A 13,612-nucleotide genomic window follows, 5' to 3' on the forward strand; every position below is an offset into this window, starting at 1 on the left:
GGCAGGCACACTTGGTGAAAAGATTGGAGCTTTTGCTTTCTTTTTTCTCTAATTGCAGAATATCGTTTCCTAGCTAAGCTTTATCAGTTGTGAGTGTTGGTCATCATTTAGTTACAGTTTATTCATAAATTTAAAAATAAGTGAAGAAAAAAATTCAATCAGTGCTTCCAGCATTTAAGAAGATTATAAATCCTTTTTGGTTTATTGTTTTCCTTTTAAAAGTAAGAAATATTGATAGAATAAAATCAATCCATTGTTATTTGTAGCTAATGTGATGCTGTTGTTCTAATATTTGGCTTGTTTGTGTACCTGTCTCCGTTTCCAGGTAGCATTCACTGTATTTTCCATGCAACTGGGCACCACTACACTTGGAAGAAGGTTACCACCACAGTGCACAACATTATTGTGGGCAAGCTGTGGATAGATCAGGTAAGCAGAGGTGCCCAAAGTGTTCTGAAGTGCAGAAGAAGTACGTTCGTAGGTCCGTCTCTGCAGTATCAAGGGCATGAGAACTGGCCCCAGACAGTTGTTACTGATTTTTCTCATGAATTGCTCTCAGGCAGTAGCGCCCCCATAATCCCCGAGTTTCTATGTATCTATCTATGTATCTATGTATCTATGTATGTATGTATCTATCTATCTATCTATCTATCTATCTATTTATTTATTTTTAAAAGATTTTATTTATTTATTCATAGAGACGCAGAGAGAGAGAGAGGCAGAGACACAGGCAGAGGGAGAAGCAGGCACCATGCAGGGAGCCCAATGTGGGACTCAATCCCGGGACTCCAGGATCATGACCTGGGCCGAAGGCAGGTGCTCAACCGCTGAGCCACCCAGATGTCCCCTGAGTTTCTATACCACGAATTATTATTTGTAAATGACCAATTTGTAACATTCATTCAGTGACTACTCTCCTAGGACCGTGTTGGCTATTATGAAAGTACAACAAAATAATAAACATGGCTCCTAATCTTCCACCTTTCATTATTCATCAGACTTGACTGCTAGGCAGAACACGAAGTCTTGGGGATAAAAAGCTAGATAAGGGATCTCTGGGTGGCGCAGTGGTTTGGTGCCTGCCTTTGGCCCAGGGCGCGATCCTGGAGACCCGGGATCGAATCCCACGTCGGGCTCCCGGTGCATGGAGCCTGCTTCTCCCTCTGCCTGTGTCTCTGCCTCTCTCTCTCTCTCTCTGTGACTATCATAAATAAATAAAAAATTAAAAAAAAAGCTAGATAAGACATTGTCCTGCAAAGAGTTATTGTATCACTGGAGATAACATGACAAATATGTATAGATTCAAAAGTATTTAACAAAATACACTAGCATAAAAGCTGTACTAAGATAACATCTAATTAATTGTCAGTTGGCTCTTAAGACAATGGTTATAATAAATTCAGAAAAGAAAGGGAGAGTGCCTGGGTGGTTCAGTCGATTAAGTGTCTGCCTTGGTCTCAGGTACTGATCCTGGAGTCTCAAGGTCGAGTCCTGAGTCATGTTCTTGGCTCAGCGGGGAATGTGTTGCTCACTCTCCTCTTCCCCTGACTTGTGCTCTCTCTCTCACTCACTCTCTCAAATAAATAACTAATCTTTAAAAAGGGGGGAATACTGTCTGACAAGTCAGGAAAACCTTCACAGTAGATGTGTGAATTAAGCTGAATCTTTTTTTTTCTTAAGATTTTATTTATTTATTTATTAGAGAGAGAGAGAGAGAGAATGAGCAAGGGGAGGGGTGGAGAGGAAGAGAGAGAATCTCAAGCAGACTCCACAATGAGCACAGAGCCCCATGAGGGGCTTGATTTCATGACCTAAGCCAAAAACCAAAAGTTGGAGATCATGACCGGAGCCAAAATCAAAAATTGGATGGTTAACCAACTGAGCCACCCATGTGCTCTAAGCTGAGTCTTCAAGTGCTTTGGGATTTAGAAGATAGAAAGAAAATGAAATAAAGTATAGAAAGTTCCACCATGTATAACCTTGTAATTGTGAGTAGAGTACTTTGATTTAAGCACAGAGTTCATGAAGGGTATGAGTGGGGTGAAAAGGTAAATTATTATGTGAATATCAACATATGTGCTGAAAGGCAAATCATACCGCCTACCAAGGTTTCAAAGAAATTTCATGGCTTCTCAGGGTTGGCTGAGACCAGAACCCTTACCCAAGGGAGTCTGAGAGTGTACGATGGAAAAGTATAGGGCATGGGGTCTGGCACATATTCAAGTCCTCCAGTCTTAATAAAATGATGCTTTTTATTTTGTAGTCTGGTGAAATCGATATTGTGAACCACAAGACAGGAGACAAGTGCAATCTTAAATTTGTCCCTTACAGCTACTTCTCTCGTGATGTAGCAAGAAAGGTAAGAGAAGTTGGAGTTTTAAATGTTTTTCCTTAGTGTGTATCCCTTAGAAAGCCTACTCTTAAAAAAAAAAAGAAAAGAAAAAAAGAAAAAAATAAAGCCTACTCTTTGGGGGCTGGTGTGAATGATAGATGAATAGATAGTCTAAACGTATATATCTCCTAAATATGTGGTGATTTGGCGGGGTGGGGGGAGGAGAGGTAAAGGAAAAAGTCAGCAGGAAAGGGGACTTAGATTTTGCATTACTAAACCAAATCATTGTCTTTTCTGATCAAAACAATAAGAAAGTGAAAGTCAAGAGCAAGGAGAGATTGCAAATGGGAAACACAGAGGAAGGACCAATAAAAGGATTTCAGGAAGAAGGATGGGTAGTTTGACTGCCGTGAAGTCTAAGTGTGAGTCCTGTGTCAATTGCACCATGAGTTTGATGTCAAGTGAAGAAGAGTTGGAGATTTAAATCTGTTTGTGGCTGTCTCTAACTTCCAGAGAGAAGAAAATGCCATAATTCTGAGTACCAGTCGGATCTTTACCCCTCATGTATCATTGCAACAAAAAACCCTATACAACAAAATGATGAAACTCCAACTTGTGGCTCATTTATTTTAAGCAGCTCAAAAAAATATACCAGAATAATATGGGTGGTTCTATGGTATTTATTGTAGCAGGATTTAACCAGTATTTACTGTAGGACTTTGGTTTCCAGAGTAGTCAGGTAAGCTAACCCAAAACCCTGCTCTCCATCCTTGTAGGTGACAGGGGAAGTGACAGATCCATCAGGAAAAGTTCACTTTGCTCTTCTGGGGACATGGGATGAGAAAATGGATTGTTTCAAAGTACAGCCAGTCGTTGGGGAAAATGGGGGTGATGCTCGGCAGAGAGGCCATGAGGCAGAGGAAAGCAGGGTCATGCTGTGGAAAAGGAACCCTTTACCGTGAGTATCAGTATGTATGCTGTCTGGGTAACACTTTGACCCCAACCTTGGAGCAGTACTGATGGCATTGCTGCCTTCCTTCCCACTTAAGCACGTGAGGAATCAAGCCAAGGAAATCAGAACCTTTGGAGAGATTACCAGAAGGCTGTCACCGTATGATTTGAGTTATAATGTGCTTTTGCCAAGAAAAATGAAACTAATCAAGTCACGTCTGCCAAAAATATTCATTATTTATTTTTAAAGATTTTATTTATGTTTTCATGAGAGACACAGAGAAGCGAAGACACAAGTAGAGGGAGAAGCAGGCTTCCCTGCAGGGAGCCTGATGCAGGACTCAATCCCAAGACCCCGTGATCACGACCTGAGCCAAAGGCAGATGCTCGGTCGCTCAGCCACCCAGGTGCTCCAAAATATTCATAATTTAAAGCAAAATGATTCAGGGGTTGATTCCCACATCAGGCTCCCTGTGTGGAGCCTGCTTCTCCCTCTGCCTATGTCTCTGCCTCTCTCTATATGTCTCTCATGAATAAGCAACTAAAATCTTTAAAAATAAAAAAAATAATAATAAAGCAAAACCATTCAGAAGCAGCTGGACAAGAAACATGCTGACCACCTGTTTACAACTTAGCCTGAGACCCAGCGGCAATATAAAGGTCTCTGAGGTCAAGTAAAGGAATTCCAAAATGAGATGGAGGCTATTTTTCTCCTGTCATCTCATATGTTTAGTCTATAGTAACAGCCAAGATTATCCCAGAAAGAGGATAAAGAGAAAGCAAAGGAAATAGGAATAAGGAATTTTCATTTAGTAGAATGTTTCACTCTTCATAATGAATTCCTTCCTAATCTCCGCAGAGTACAGTACATACCCAGCAAACTCCCGGAGTGAGTGATGCCGGGGGAGGGGCTGGAGAATGGTCTGGTCTGGGTGTCTTCATGAGGGGACCGTGACCTGGTCCTCGGGTCTGTCCATCTGTAGAACAGCTTTGCAGAGGCCATGTTTTGGCAGTGTGCTTGGTGGTTGTTCGTAACAAGGGACTGGGCGCTGATATCACCCTTCATCTTTCTCATCCTTGACTTGTAGGAAGAATGCTGAGAACATGTACTACTTCTCTGAGCTTGCCCTGACGCTCAACGCCTGGGAAAGTGGCACCGCGCCCACAGACAGCCGATTGCGGCCCGACCAGAGACTGATGGAGAATGGGCGCTGGGATGAAGCCAATGCTGAGAAGCAGCGCCTGGAGGAAAAGCAGAGACTTTCCAGAAAGAAGAGAGAAGCAGAAGCAATGAAAGCCACAGAGGATGGTAATGAACCTACCTTCCACTCTCTTGATGCGTGGAGAATCATTTCGTGTGTTTCTGGCACTCATTCTGTGTTTCTTAACCCACCTTCCCCTTTAGGCACACCCTATGATCCCTATAAGGCGCTGTGGTTTGAGCGGAAGAAGGACCCTGTTACCAAGGAGCTAACCCATATTTATAGGGGAGGATACTGGGAGTGTAAAGAAAAACAGGACTGGACCTCATGCCCGGACATTTTCTGAAATGGCAGCAACAAAAAGGAGGAGGATCCAAGGAGAAGAGGACAGAGGATGTGCGGGAAAGCTAGCGTTTGGGATTCTGACCCAGCGCTTTCCTCCAGTTTGTCTGTCTTAACCAATCATTTTGTCCAAATCAATCACCAGAAGCAGACACCAGTGGTGGTGATTGGCTGGTTGCCTTAGCTGATTGAAACTGAAATCGACTTACTAGGTCCCTGTGTTTGTGGCCAGAAGGTAGCGCTGCTCCACCTCTGCACAGCCACGTGTCCTCGGCTCTCTTTCGCCCTCCCGCCCCCACTTTCAGATGATGTCATTCACCCTCCCCTGTAGCATCCTGCTCGGCCAAGGTCTGTGAGGTCATGATTCCGGGCCATTTTGGTGCTGATCAGGGCGAGAGCTGAATTTAGAAGCTCCTGGAAGGAGCACGGAAGACTTGACCAATGGAGGCATCGTGAATGACTGCGGTGGAGCTTAGGCATGTCTCCCGAAATGGGGTCACACATGGGATCGGTCTCATGGGGCATCGGCCCGGAGATAACTATAGTATCGGAAAAACTGCGAGGGGCCTGTTCTGTAAGATTGGAATACTCAGACTTATGTTTCTTAGAAGTTTGTATGTGCACTTGCCTATAGACCCCTTGTGCTGTCCTCCTTTGACAGCAACCCAAGCCACTCTGGTGGTCGGTAGGAGGCTTCGTTATCCTTGCAGGGGAGTTTTACGGACTTCCTCCGCCGGGGAACTTCTGAGAACAAAAGGCAGGATGGAAAAGACTGCTAGCCACTTTGCTTTCCCAGTTCTTCCTCACCCCATTCTTCATTGCCTTTCTTGCTCTTCCCCCTCTTCCCTCCCCCCTTCTCTCTCTCTCCCTCTCCATCTCTCTCTCTCTCTCTTTCAGCGCAATACCTGTTTGGGTCTGTGCCCCAGTGTGGAGCAAAGCATTACCTGTCCCATTCTGATAGACTTCAGAATTTGAGAGAAGGAGTTAATTTGAAACAAAAGTTTCCACCATCTCTCAAGCCCCATGGACTGGAGCCACCTCTCGAATAATGTGTTAAATATCTGTATATTATATATATGTAGAGAAAAATCTAATTTTTTTTTGTTTGATTTTCCTTCTTCCCATTCAGAATCTTGTTTTTTTGATATCTTTTGTCTCCCTGGGACTCTCTCTCAGACACACTGATGTGGACTGGAGCCTCCTCTGTCTTCCACCTTTGAGGGGCAGACAGATTCAAAACCTGAGCAGGATCACGTCCAGCAGCTCCTGAACAGGGCCTTGATCCTGGGTCTGTATCATGGAGTGCCCACTGCTGTCGAAATTCTGCTCTCCTAATTACCTGAGTCTCGAGAATGAAATCCTCTTTTTCCGTCTTTTGTTAGGCAGAGTATGGGTAGAGTGTCAGGACGGTAGTTTCCAGTTTAATTCTGCGTCTGCCCAAATGACAGCACATACAGCTAATTCCCAAAAGAAACTTCTTCCTAGGATGTGGGGCTGAAAGTGCCGTCATGTGGGGTGGGTAAGAGAACTGCTCCTGTTGGGCCCTGGCTTCCTTCATTGTGTGTTCCGTATGTGTTTCAGTTGTCTTGTTTAGAAATCTGCCCCTGCGCAGCCCGCCCTTGGTTGAGGATCACAAATTGAGGTGCCTTCCTTGTATGCTTTTTGTTACTGTTTTTCATTTCTCTTCCTTAACTGCTGAGCCTCAGCCAGTGTGGGTCCTGGGGGAAATATCATTCCAGAGGAAGCCATCCCTGCATGGAAATTGGATTTATACTGGGTAAATTAGTAGTATTCCTTCCTCACCACCCCCCTTCCTAGCTGTGGTGCATTTGAGAGATGGGCATCCACTGGGGAGTTTCCTCTAAGACCCCAATTGCCACCTTAAGTGTGGGATTGTGCTGGGGCTTCTTTCAAGGAGGCCTGGAAAGGCTGTGACCTAATCAGGGGGCTTTAACCAGAGCAGGAATTCCTCAACCAAACAGAACGTCTCTGCTTTATCCCCCACCTTCCTTCCTCCACCATCTGCACTACATTTCCAGCCTGATCCCCAGTCTGATTCCTGCTAATGGAGAAGCTTTGAGTCCTTCAGGTGAAATGAAGTCACATCAAAACAAAACTATATATATTTTCGTTTTTTTTGCCTTATTGTTTTTTTTTTCCAAGAAAACTACTAAATTAAATAATTTTTAAAAAGTCATATCATTTGTCTGATTCACTTGTACTCCTACTAGGTAAGAAGTGGTGGTGGGAGGGGCTGGAGAACTGACTGGTTTGTTCTAGGGAATCAGGCAGCTGCTCTTGGTGAGAAATTGAAAGAAAAACTGGGCATGGGTTTCCAGATGTTTCCACCATTTGACAGCATTCTAAAGGGCCTGTGGACAGAAGAGTAGTTTTAACGCCCCTTCTGCTTTAATGGAACATAATTGTCAGTGTCCCACCTTGGCATAGGGGAGTCATTTGTAGTGTTTTTGATGTTGAGCCTGTTTCACTTCAAAAAATAAAAGTTTTCTTGAATTCAGTTTCTCTTGCCCATTTAGATTCTCAGATTCTTAGCTGTCTCATGTAGGGATTCAAATTCTGTAGTTTGAAACATAAGTTTTTTGTTTGTTTTTAAGATTTTTAAAAATGTATTCATGGGAGACACAGAGAAGCAAAGACATAGAGTTCCAGGCTCCTCATAGGGAGCCTGATGCCAGACCCCGTCCTGGACCCTGGGATCACACTCTGAGCTGAAAGCAGATGCTCAACCACTGAACCACCCAGGCATTCCAACAATTAAGTATTGATTTGGAGGGCTTAGAATTAAGGACTGTGAAGATGCTTGTTGAGGTTTCTACTATAGAGTTCAGGGAGGGGAGGAGATGGGCAAAGGAGTTCAAGGAACCCGGGGAGGGGGAGAGGCTGCACATCAGAGCAAGCACAGGCCCTGCCCTGCGGCTGACCATCTGCTTCTGCGTCCAACATGCTAAGTGTGGAATTCTGAGCGCCGTCTGGCTTATACTTGGACAGTTTTTAAGAGGTAAATGTTAAAGTCATGTGGAATACAAAGGCATTGGAAAAAAACCCTAATTTAAATAAATTCACTGAGGTCACAGCCAATTGGTTAGTCATGGTGCTGGAATTCAAAGCTGGGTTTGTTTGACCCCCGGAGTCTGTGACCTCTACAACCTTGTGTTCTGGGAGAAACTGGGTTGGAAGGCAGCTGACAGTGAAGTCATTTCCTGCTGGGTGAGGTCACATCGTGCAGTAACGCACATTTCTGTTTCCAGGGGATTAGTGATGTGGATAGCGCCCCTTTGGAAGTCCACCCGAAGAAAGAGCATCCATGAAGGCCAGCCTCCAGGCTCCTTGATTTCTCAGGGCTCTCGTGTCCACAGAATTAGCCATGTTGCCGGATTGTTTTCTTCTAGCTTGGTTCTTGGGAAGGCCTTATTTTTTCTAGCCTGGTTCTTGGGAAAGCCAGTCATCTGTTCAAGTCATTTGCCTGATTTGTATTGCTGGGTTCATAGGTAAGTTTCAGCCCCTGAAGGGTTTTTTTGGTTTTTTGGTTTTTTGCTTTTTGGCAAGCTAAAAATCATCGCAGTGGACACTTGCCATTTGCAGAGAGCTGCATCTGGCATCTTGACCTGCCCTGTGCCATATAATTTCCTCCAATAGAAGACAGTCAAATGTACCTGAAACATTTTAACAATCCCTCCTTTAGCCCTTTCATGGGCCGCTATGACCCAGTGGGTCATGATGTGGATCCCCAAGGGCCTGCCACACTCACTCATGATTCAAAATGATGACCCAGCAAAATTATAATTTAGAACACTTGTCAGGAACCCCCTGAAGTCCCACCAAAATGGTAAACCTTTAAATCTCAGGGCCTACTCTACTTTCAACAAGATAAGTGAAAAACAACCCTAAAAAGGAGGTGTAGAAAAATCTTTAGAAGTTATTCACCATAAAGTGTATAATTTGTGAAACTCTTAGGATTGTCATCAAAATGTAGAGCTTGCTTCTCAAAGACAGGTCAGAGAGGCCTTCTAGAACTAGGAGAATGTATCTGAGTTGAGAGTTGTGTGTTTACTAGGGGCTATGGGGAAGCGCAGTGTATAGGAAGCAGCACGGACAAAGACGCAGAGCCAAGTCTAGGAAAGCCTCCCGGGTTTGGGTGGCTGCGTGAATGGCTGGAGTTCAGAGTCCAGGAGAGACCACTGCACCCGTGCTGCTGAGAGGAAGGGCCCAGGTTATGAGAGTCTATAGCCCATACACAGATACAGTCTTGGTGTCTGCTCTGTTAGGGAGCCCGTGAAGGATTTTTAAGCAAGATGATGGATGCCAGTGTGGATTCCCAGGTAGGAAGACCAAAGAAGAAGTTGGAGAAGATTTAAGAGTGAAGAGGAGTAGAAGGATTCCAGAAATACTGAACTGGAACGAACAGCACTTGAGTCTGATGATAGGTGGAGGGAAAGGAGGGAGGGAGGAAATTGTGTTTTTCTGCCTTGGGAAACTTAGATGGAAAGTCGTAGCAAATTTAGAGGGAAAGATGGGTTCATTTTTGGACATTCTGAGCTGGACATGCCGGTGAAGAGATTGAGTAAGCAATTTAAAACATAGGGCTCTTGGTTATAGCTACATTTTGGGGAGACTCAGGAATGGGATGCTAAGAGTGGCTACATGTTAAATTCCCCTGGTCAATTCACAAAACATGCAATCGGGAGCCCCACCTGCAGAGATCTTGATTCAGTTAGGGCTAGGGCTGGTTCAATCGCATATATATGAATGGAAGAGATGCAGAATTATGAAATAGGAGAAGGTGGGATAAAAGCAACCTGTTAAAGGGGATATCACTAAACCACAGTGTGCTCCTCAGAGCTTGGGAGAGGTCTCAGCCAACCCCACTTTTTGACAGTGATCTGTATATTTGAAAGTTTAAAAATGCCAAGGTGGGGGTTACAAAAGTCGAAGTATAGTTTAAAGACTTTGGTTTAGCAAAAACAGTGCTTTAACCTAAGAGGCAGTGACTCCATCACACCTCCCCTGGAGGTCACATTGAAAAGCCACATCTGAAGCCTTTTGCAAATGGCCTTCCTGTTGGATTCCATACGTTTCTCGAGTCCAGACAACGGAGAAAAGTAAAATCATTTATCATTTCTAGCTTGTAAACAGAGGCTTGGCTTAGGCATCTTTATGATGTTTGCTGAACGCTTACCTCCAGGTGCACTCGCCCTGACCTCTTGCTACAACCCGACCTGGTACTATTTCATTATGGAAATGCGGAAAGTGGCGCCCGCGAGCAGCCGAAATAGCTCAGTTGGGAGAGCGTTAGACTGAAGATCTAAAGGTCCCTGGTTCGATCCCGGGTTTCGGCAGTGGTTTTAGATGTCACCACCCGTGCGGTACGACGTCGGCCTCATCAAGACAAGAGGGCCCAGCCCCGCTGGCAGCCCTCAGGTCACGCTCGGGGTAGACGCGGACGCACTGCTCCCTTTTTCTTTTCCCCCTCACTTCTGGGGAAAAAAGGATTCATGTCGTCGCTTTTCCAGTGCTCAGGAGGAAGTCGGGCTCCCTGCCCCTGCGTCCGGCCGAGACCACTCGCGCCCCACCGCGCGCCGCTCGCTTGCTTCGGGATCGCTCCTCCCGGTTCCCTGTCTCCCACCACGGTCCAGGAGCCGGGACGCCGGCACCTGCCCCCCCCCCCCCCCGCGTGAGGATGCCACGCAGCCTTCACCTGCGGAGGGCGGGCGCGGGGCGCAGCTCGGGGCCCCTCTCGGCCGGAGAACCCCTCGACTTCGGTTTGCTCCAGCTGGTTTACCGGTAACAGAGATCTGTCTATAGGACAGCTGGTGAGTATGGAAAGCCCTGTCTGGTTCACGTCTACACCCGGGTCACCGAATCAAACACCGGACGCTCAGTTAAATTAGAATTTCCAAGAAACAACTATTTTCTTTCTTTCTTTCTTTCTTTTCTTTCTTTCTTTCTTTTCTTTCTTTTCTTTCTTTCTTTTCTTTCTTTCTTTCTTTCTTTCTTTCTTTCTTTCTTTCTTTCTTTCTTTCTTTCTTTTTCTTTCTTTCTTCTTTCTTTCTTTTCTTTCTTTTCTTTCTTCTTTTTTTTGGGGGGGGTATAAGTACGTCTCAAATTATTGCGTGCAACATACAAAGTACACACTCGTTGTTTTTCAGATTTTTTTTTGTTTTTTTTTTTTTGTTTTTCAGAGATTTTACTGAATTTTTATTTGCCAAATCGCAAGCCACTGTTGTGTATGCATGTATACGTCCCTGCGCTCCGAGCGCGATGCCCCCGGCCACACTGCGCCCCAGCAAACACACTGGGAAACTACCGTCAGGACGATCCGGATTCCAGAACAGACTGATCGTTTCTTGTTCCCGACACCTCGCCAAGTACAAAACGCGTCTGCGTCCATCAGCACCGGAGCAGACCATGGCACAGACCCCCAGGGAACCCGCATCCCACCTGGTCCCGGCTTCCAGAGCTGTTTATACTGGTCTGGGCTGGGGGGGCTGGGGGTGGACGACAGGGGAATCTGGAGGCTCTGGGGTGGATCCTAACAGTAATAATAACAAGTATTATTATTACTACTTTATTGTTATAACAGTAATAGGTATAATAATACTTATATATTAAACATATATTTATATTATATAGATAATATATAAAATATAATTTATAACATTACATATTAATATTACACTTATGTATTTATATTCTATTTATGTTATATAAGTAACATAATCTATAACATCTATAATATTGCATAATATATTTGTTATTATATAAATAATACATTATCAGAACATATACTCTATAATATATTATACATAATATAAAGGATATAATATTACTTATTATTATTATACTTATTACTTGTTAAGATGAATCGCTCTATCAAGGTAGTGCAAAGGAACAACACACACTTGGGGATGCCCTTTTATTGGCTGGACACCAGGCTGGGACATGGGAAGAGAGAAAAGAAATTCTCAGTCCTCACATTCTAAAAACCTTAGGTATGGTGAAAGACAAAATGGAGAAATACTGCTTTGGGACCTATTTATATGCCGTCCCCTTTCTGTTCCTCTGTGCCAATACACTAGCTAAAGAAGTGACTCCCCAAATCTTTGGGTTCTTGGGTAGAGGGATGCATTTCGATGAAATGTGAAGATGGTCAAAAGGAAGGAAAATGATGTACTACTATATTGGGCAGTTCAAAGTCTGCATGATGTACGCCAGCATGTGTGACAGGGAATTTTATAGGTCACCTTGGCTAGGCCGTGGTGCGGTGCCCAGTTGTTTAATCAAACACCAGTCTAGATGCTGTGAAGGTGTTTAGTAGATGTTATGAAGGTGTAAATCATAGACTTTGAGTGAAGCATATTATCCTCTGTAATGTGGCTGGGCCTCATCCAAGCATCTGAAGGTTTGAGAGCAAAGACTGGGGTTTCCTGATGAAGAAGGAATTCTCTTCAAAGATGGTAAATAGAAGATCTGCCTAGGTCTCCAGCTTGCTGCCTCACTGAAGTTGAACTCTTACCTGAATGTTGTCTGTCAGCCTGCCCGACAGACTTTAAATTTGCCAGCTCCCACAAGTGTGAGCCAATTCCTTAAAATCTCACTCTCAGACTCCTAACTCTGGGAAACGAACTAGGGGGTGGTGGAAGGGGAGGTGGGCGGGGGGTGGGGGTGACTGGGTGACGGGCACTTGATGGGATGAGCACTGGGTGTTATTCTATATGTTGGCAAATTGAACACCAATAAAAAATAAATTTATATATTAAAAAAATCTCACTCTCAGTGTTGGGCTTTCTCAGTTTGCAGCCTGAAAAAAAAGGGGAGAATTCCCAAGGGAAGCACTTGGGGTACAAGCAAGAAGCTTGGAGAAGATGGGGTGTCTCTGCCTCAATCACCATTCTTGCCCCCGTGACACACACCTACTCAGTTTTCAGCCTTTTTTTTCTCTGCCAGGTTCTACTCGGCCCGCCTTCTAGTATTTATATTGTCCTCTCTTAGAGCCCCGAGTGCGAGGCTCTCGGAGGTTGGCCGCCCGCATGCTTGCCTTCGGGACCTGTAGCAGATCCTCAGTGCAGGGGAGCTGAGGACCAGGGACCCTGTGGTCACCAGGAGGTACCTCCCAGGCTGGATGGCGGGTGAACTGAGTTCCCAAAGGTGCTGGGGACGGGCGATGGGGGAGGAGGGAAGGGGAGGTGGAGGTGGGACGCCTGTGAGAGGGGACAGCCTGTGTAAAGGCCCGGAAGACCGAAAGGCAGGGGGGGATCTGCAACGTGCAGACGGGGTGTCCCTGAGGGATGCGGGGGGAGGCGGGGTCGCCCGCGCAGGAGGGAGGGATTGCGCGTGCGCGGAGGCCCGGCCAGCGGGGGCGTGGCCAGGGGCGTGGCGAGGGGCGAGGGGGCGGGGCGGGGCGGGGCGGGGCGGGGCGGGTGGGAGGGGCCGTGCTCTCCCCGCGCAGCCCCGGGGCCGAGGCGGCTTCCAGCGCAGCAGGCCGGAGCCCGCGTCGTCTCGTTTAGCTAATCCGCATCGCACTTCTTTTGCGGTGGACACCTGAGATGGCACCAGAAGTGGTGCTTCTCGGCAGAAGGGGCACCTGATCCTTAAACCCTGACCTGCGGTCTCCGCCTCTGTGCTCTTTGCTTTTAGGGCAAAGATAGGCGTGGCGGGCCGGGGGCGGGGTTGGGGAGGGGGAGACCGTGAGTAAACGCCTTCTCCTCCTGCGGGCTTTTGCAGAGCTCAATATTCACGCTTGCCAAGGAGTTTAGTTATTCGTTAT

The 13,612-nt window shown here is 45.8% G+C and overlaps 2 protein-coding genes and 1 non-coding gene across 3 annotated transcripts in view; all 3 read left to right on the forward strand.

Moving 5' to 3' along the window:
- The window catches only part of OSBP (oxysterol binding protein), a 34,483-nt gene extending 27,459 nt beyond the window's left edge, over positions 1 to 7,024 (forward strand). Inside the window, exons 10-14 of the mRNA XM_038563166.1 lie at positions 326 to 429; positions 2,264 to 2,359; positions 3,109 to 3,290; positions 4,372 to 4,592; positions 4,689 to 7,024. Coding sequence (XP_038419094.1) covers positions 326 to 429; positions 2,264 to 2,359; positions 3,109 to 3,290; positions 4,372 to 4,592; positions 4,689 to 4,831 — 746 coding nt within the window. The 3' untranslated portion in view covers positions 4,832 to 7,024. The remainder of the gene's footprint in view (positions 1 to 325; positions 430 to 2,263; positions 2,360 to 3,108; positions 3,291 to 4,371; positions 4,593 to 4,688) is intronic.
- Positions 7,025 to 8,074: 1,050 nt separating this feature from the next.
- On the forward strand, positions 8,075 to 12,978 carry LOC119864294. Its single transcript, XM_038564465.1, has 3 exons — positions 8,075 to 8,336; positions 11,028 to 11,427; positions 12,838 to 12,978. The coding sequence occupies exons 1-3, from the start codon at positions 8,107 to 8,109 to the stop codon at positions 12,976 to 12,978; spliced, it is 771 nt and encodes a 256-aa protein (XP_038420393.1). The 5' UTR covers positions 8,075 to 8,106.
- Positions 10,112 to 10,184, forward strand: TRNAF-GAA. The gene has a single exon. It is a non-coding gene; the product is annotated as a tRNA-Phe (tRNA).
- Positions 12,979 to 13,612: the final 634 nt, after the last annotated feature.

The sequence above is a fragment of the Canis lupus genome, chromosome 18 (assembly GCF_011100685.1).
Source record: "Canis lupus familiaris isolate Mischka breed German Shepherd chromosome 18, alternate assembly UU_Cfam_GSD_1.0, whole genome shotgun sequence".
Classification (NCBI taxonomy): domain Eukaryota; kingdom Metazoa; phylum Chordata; class Mammalia; order Carnivora; family Canidae; genus Canis; species Canis lupus.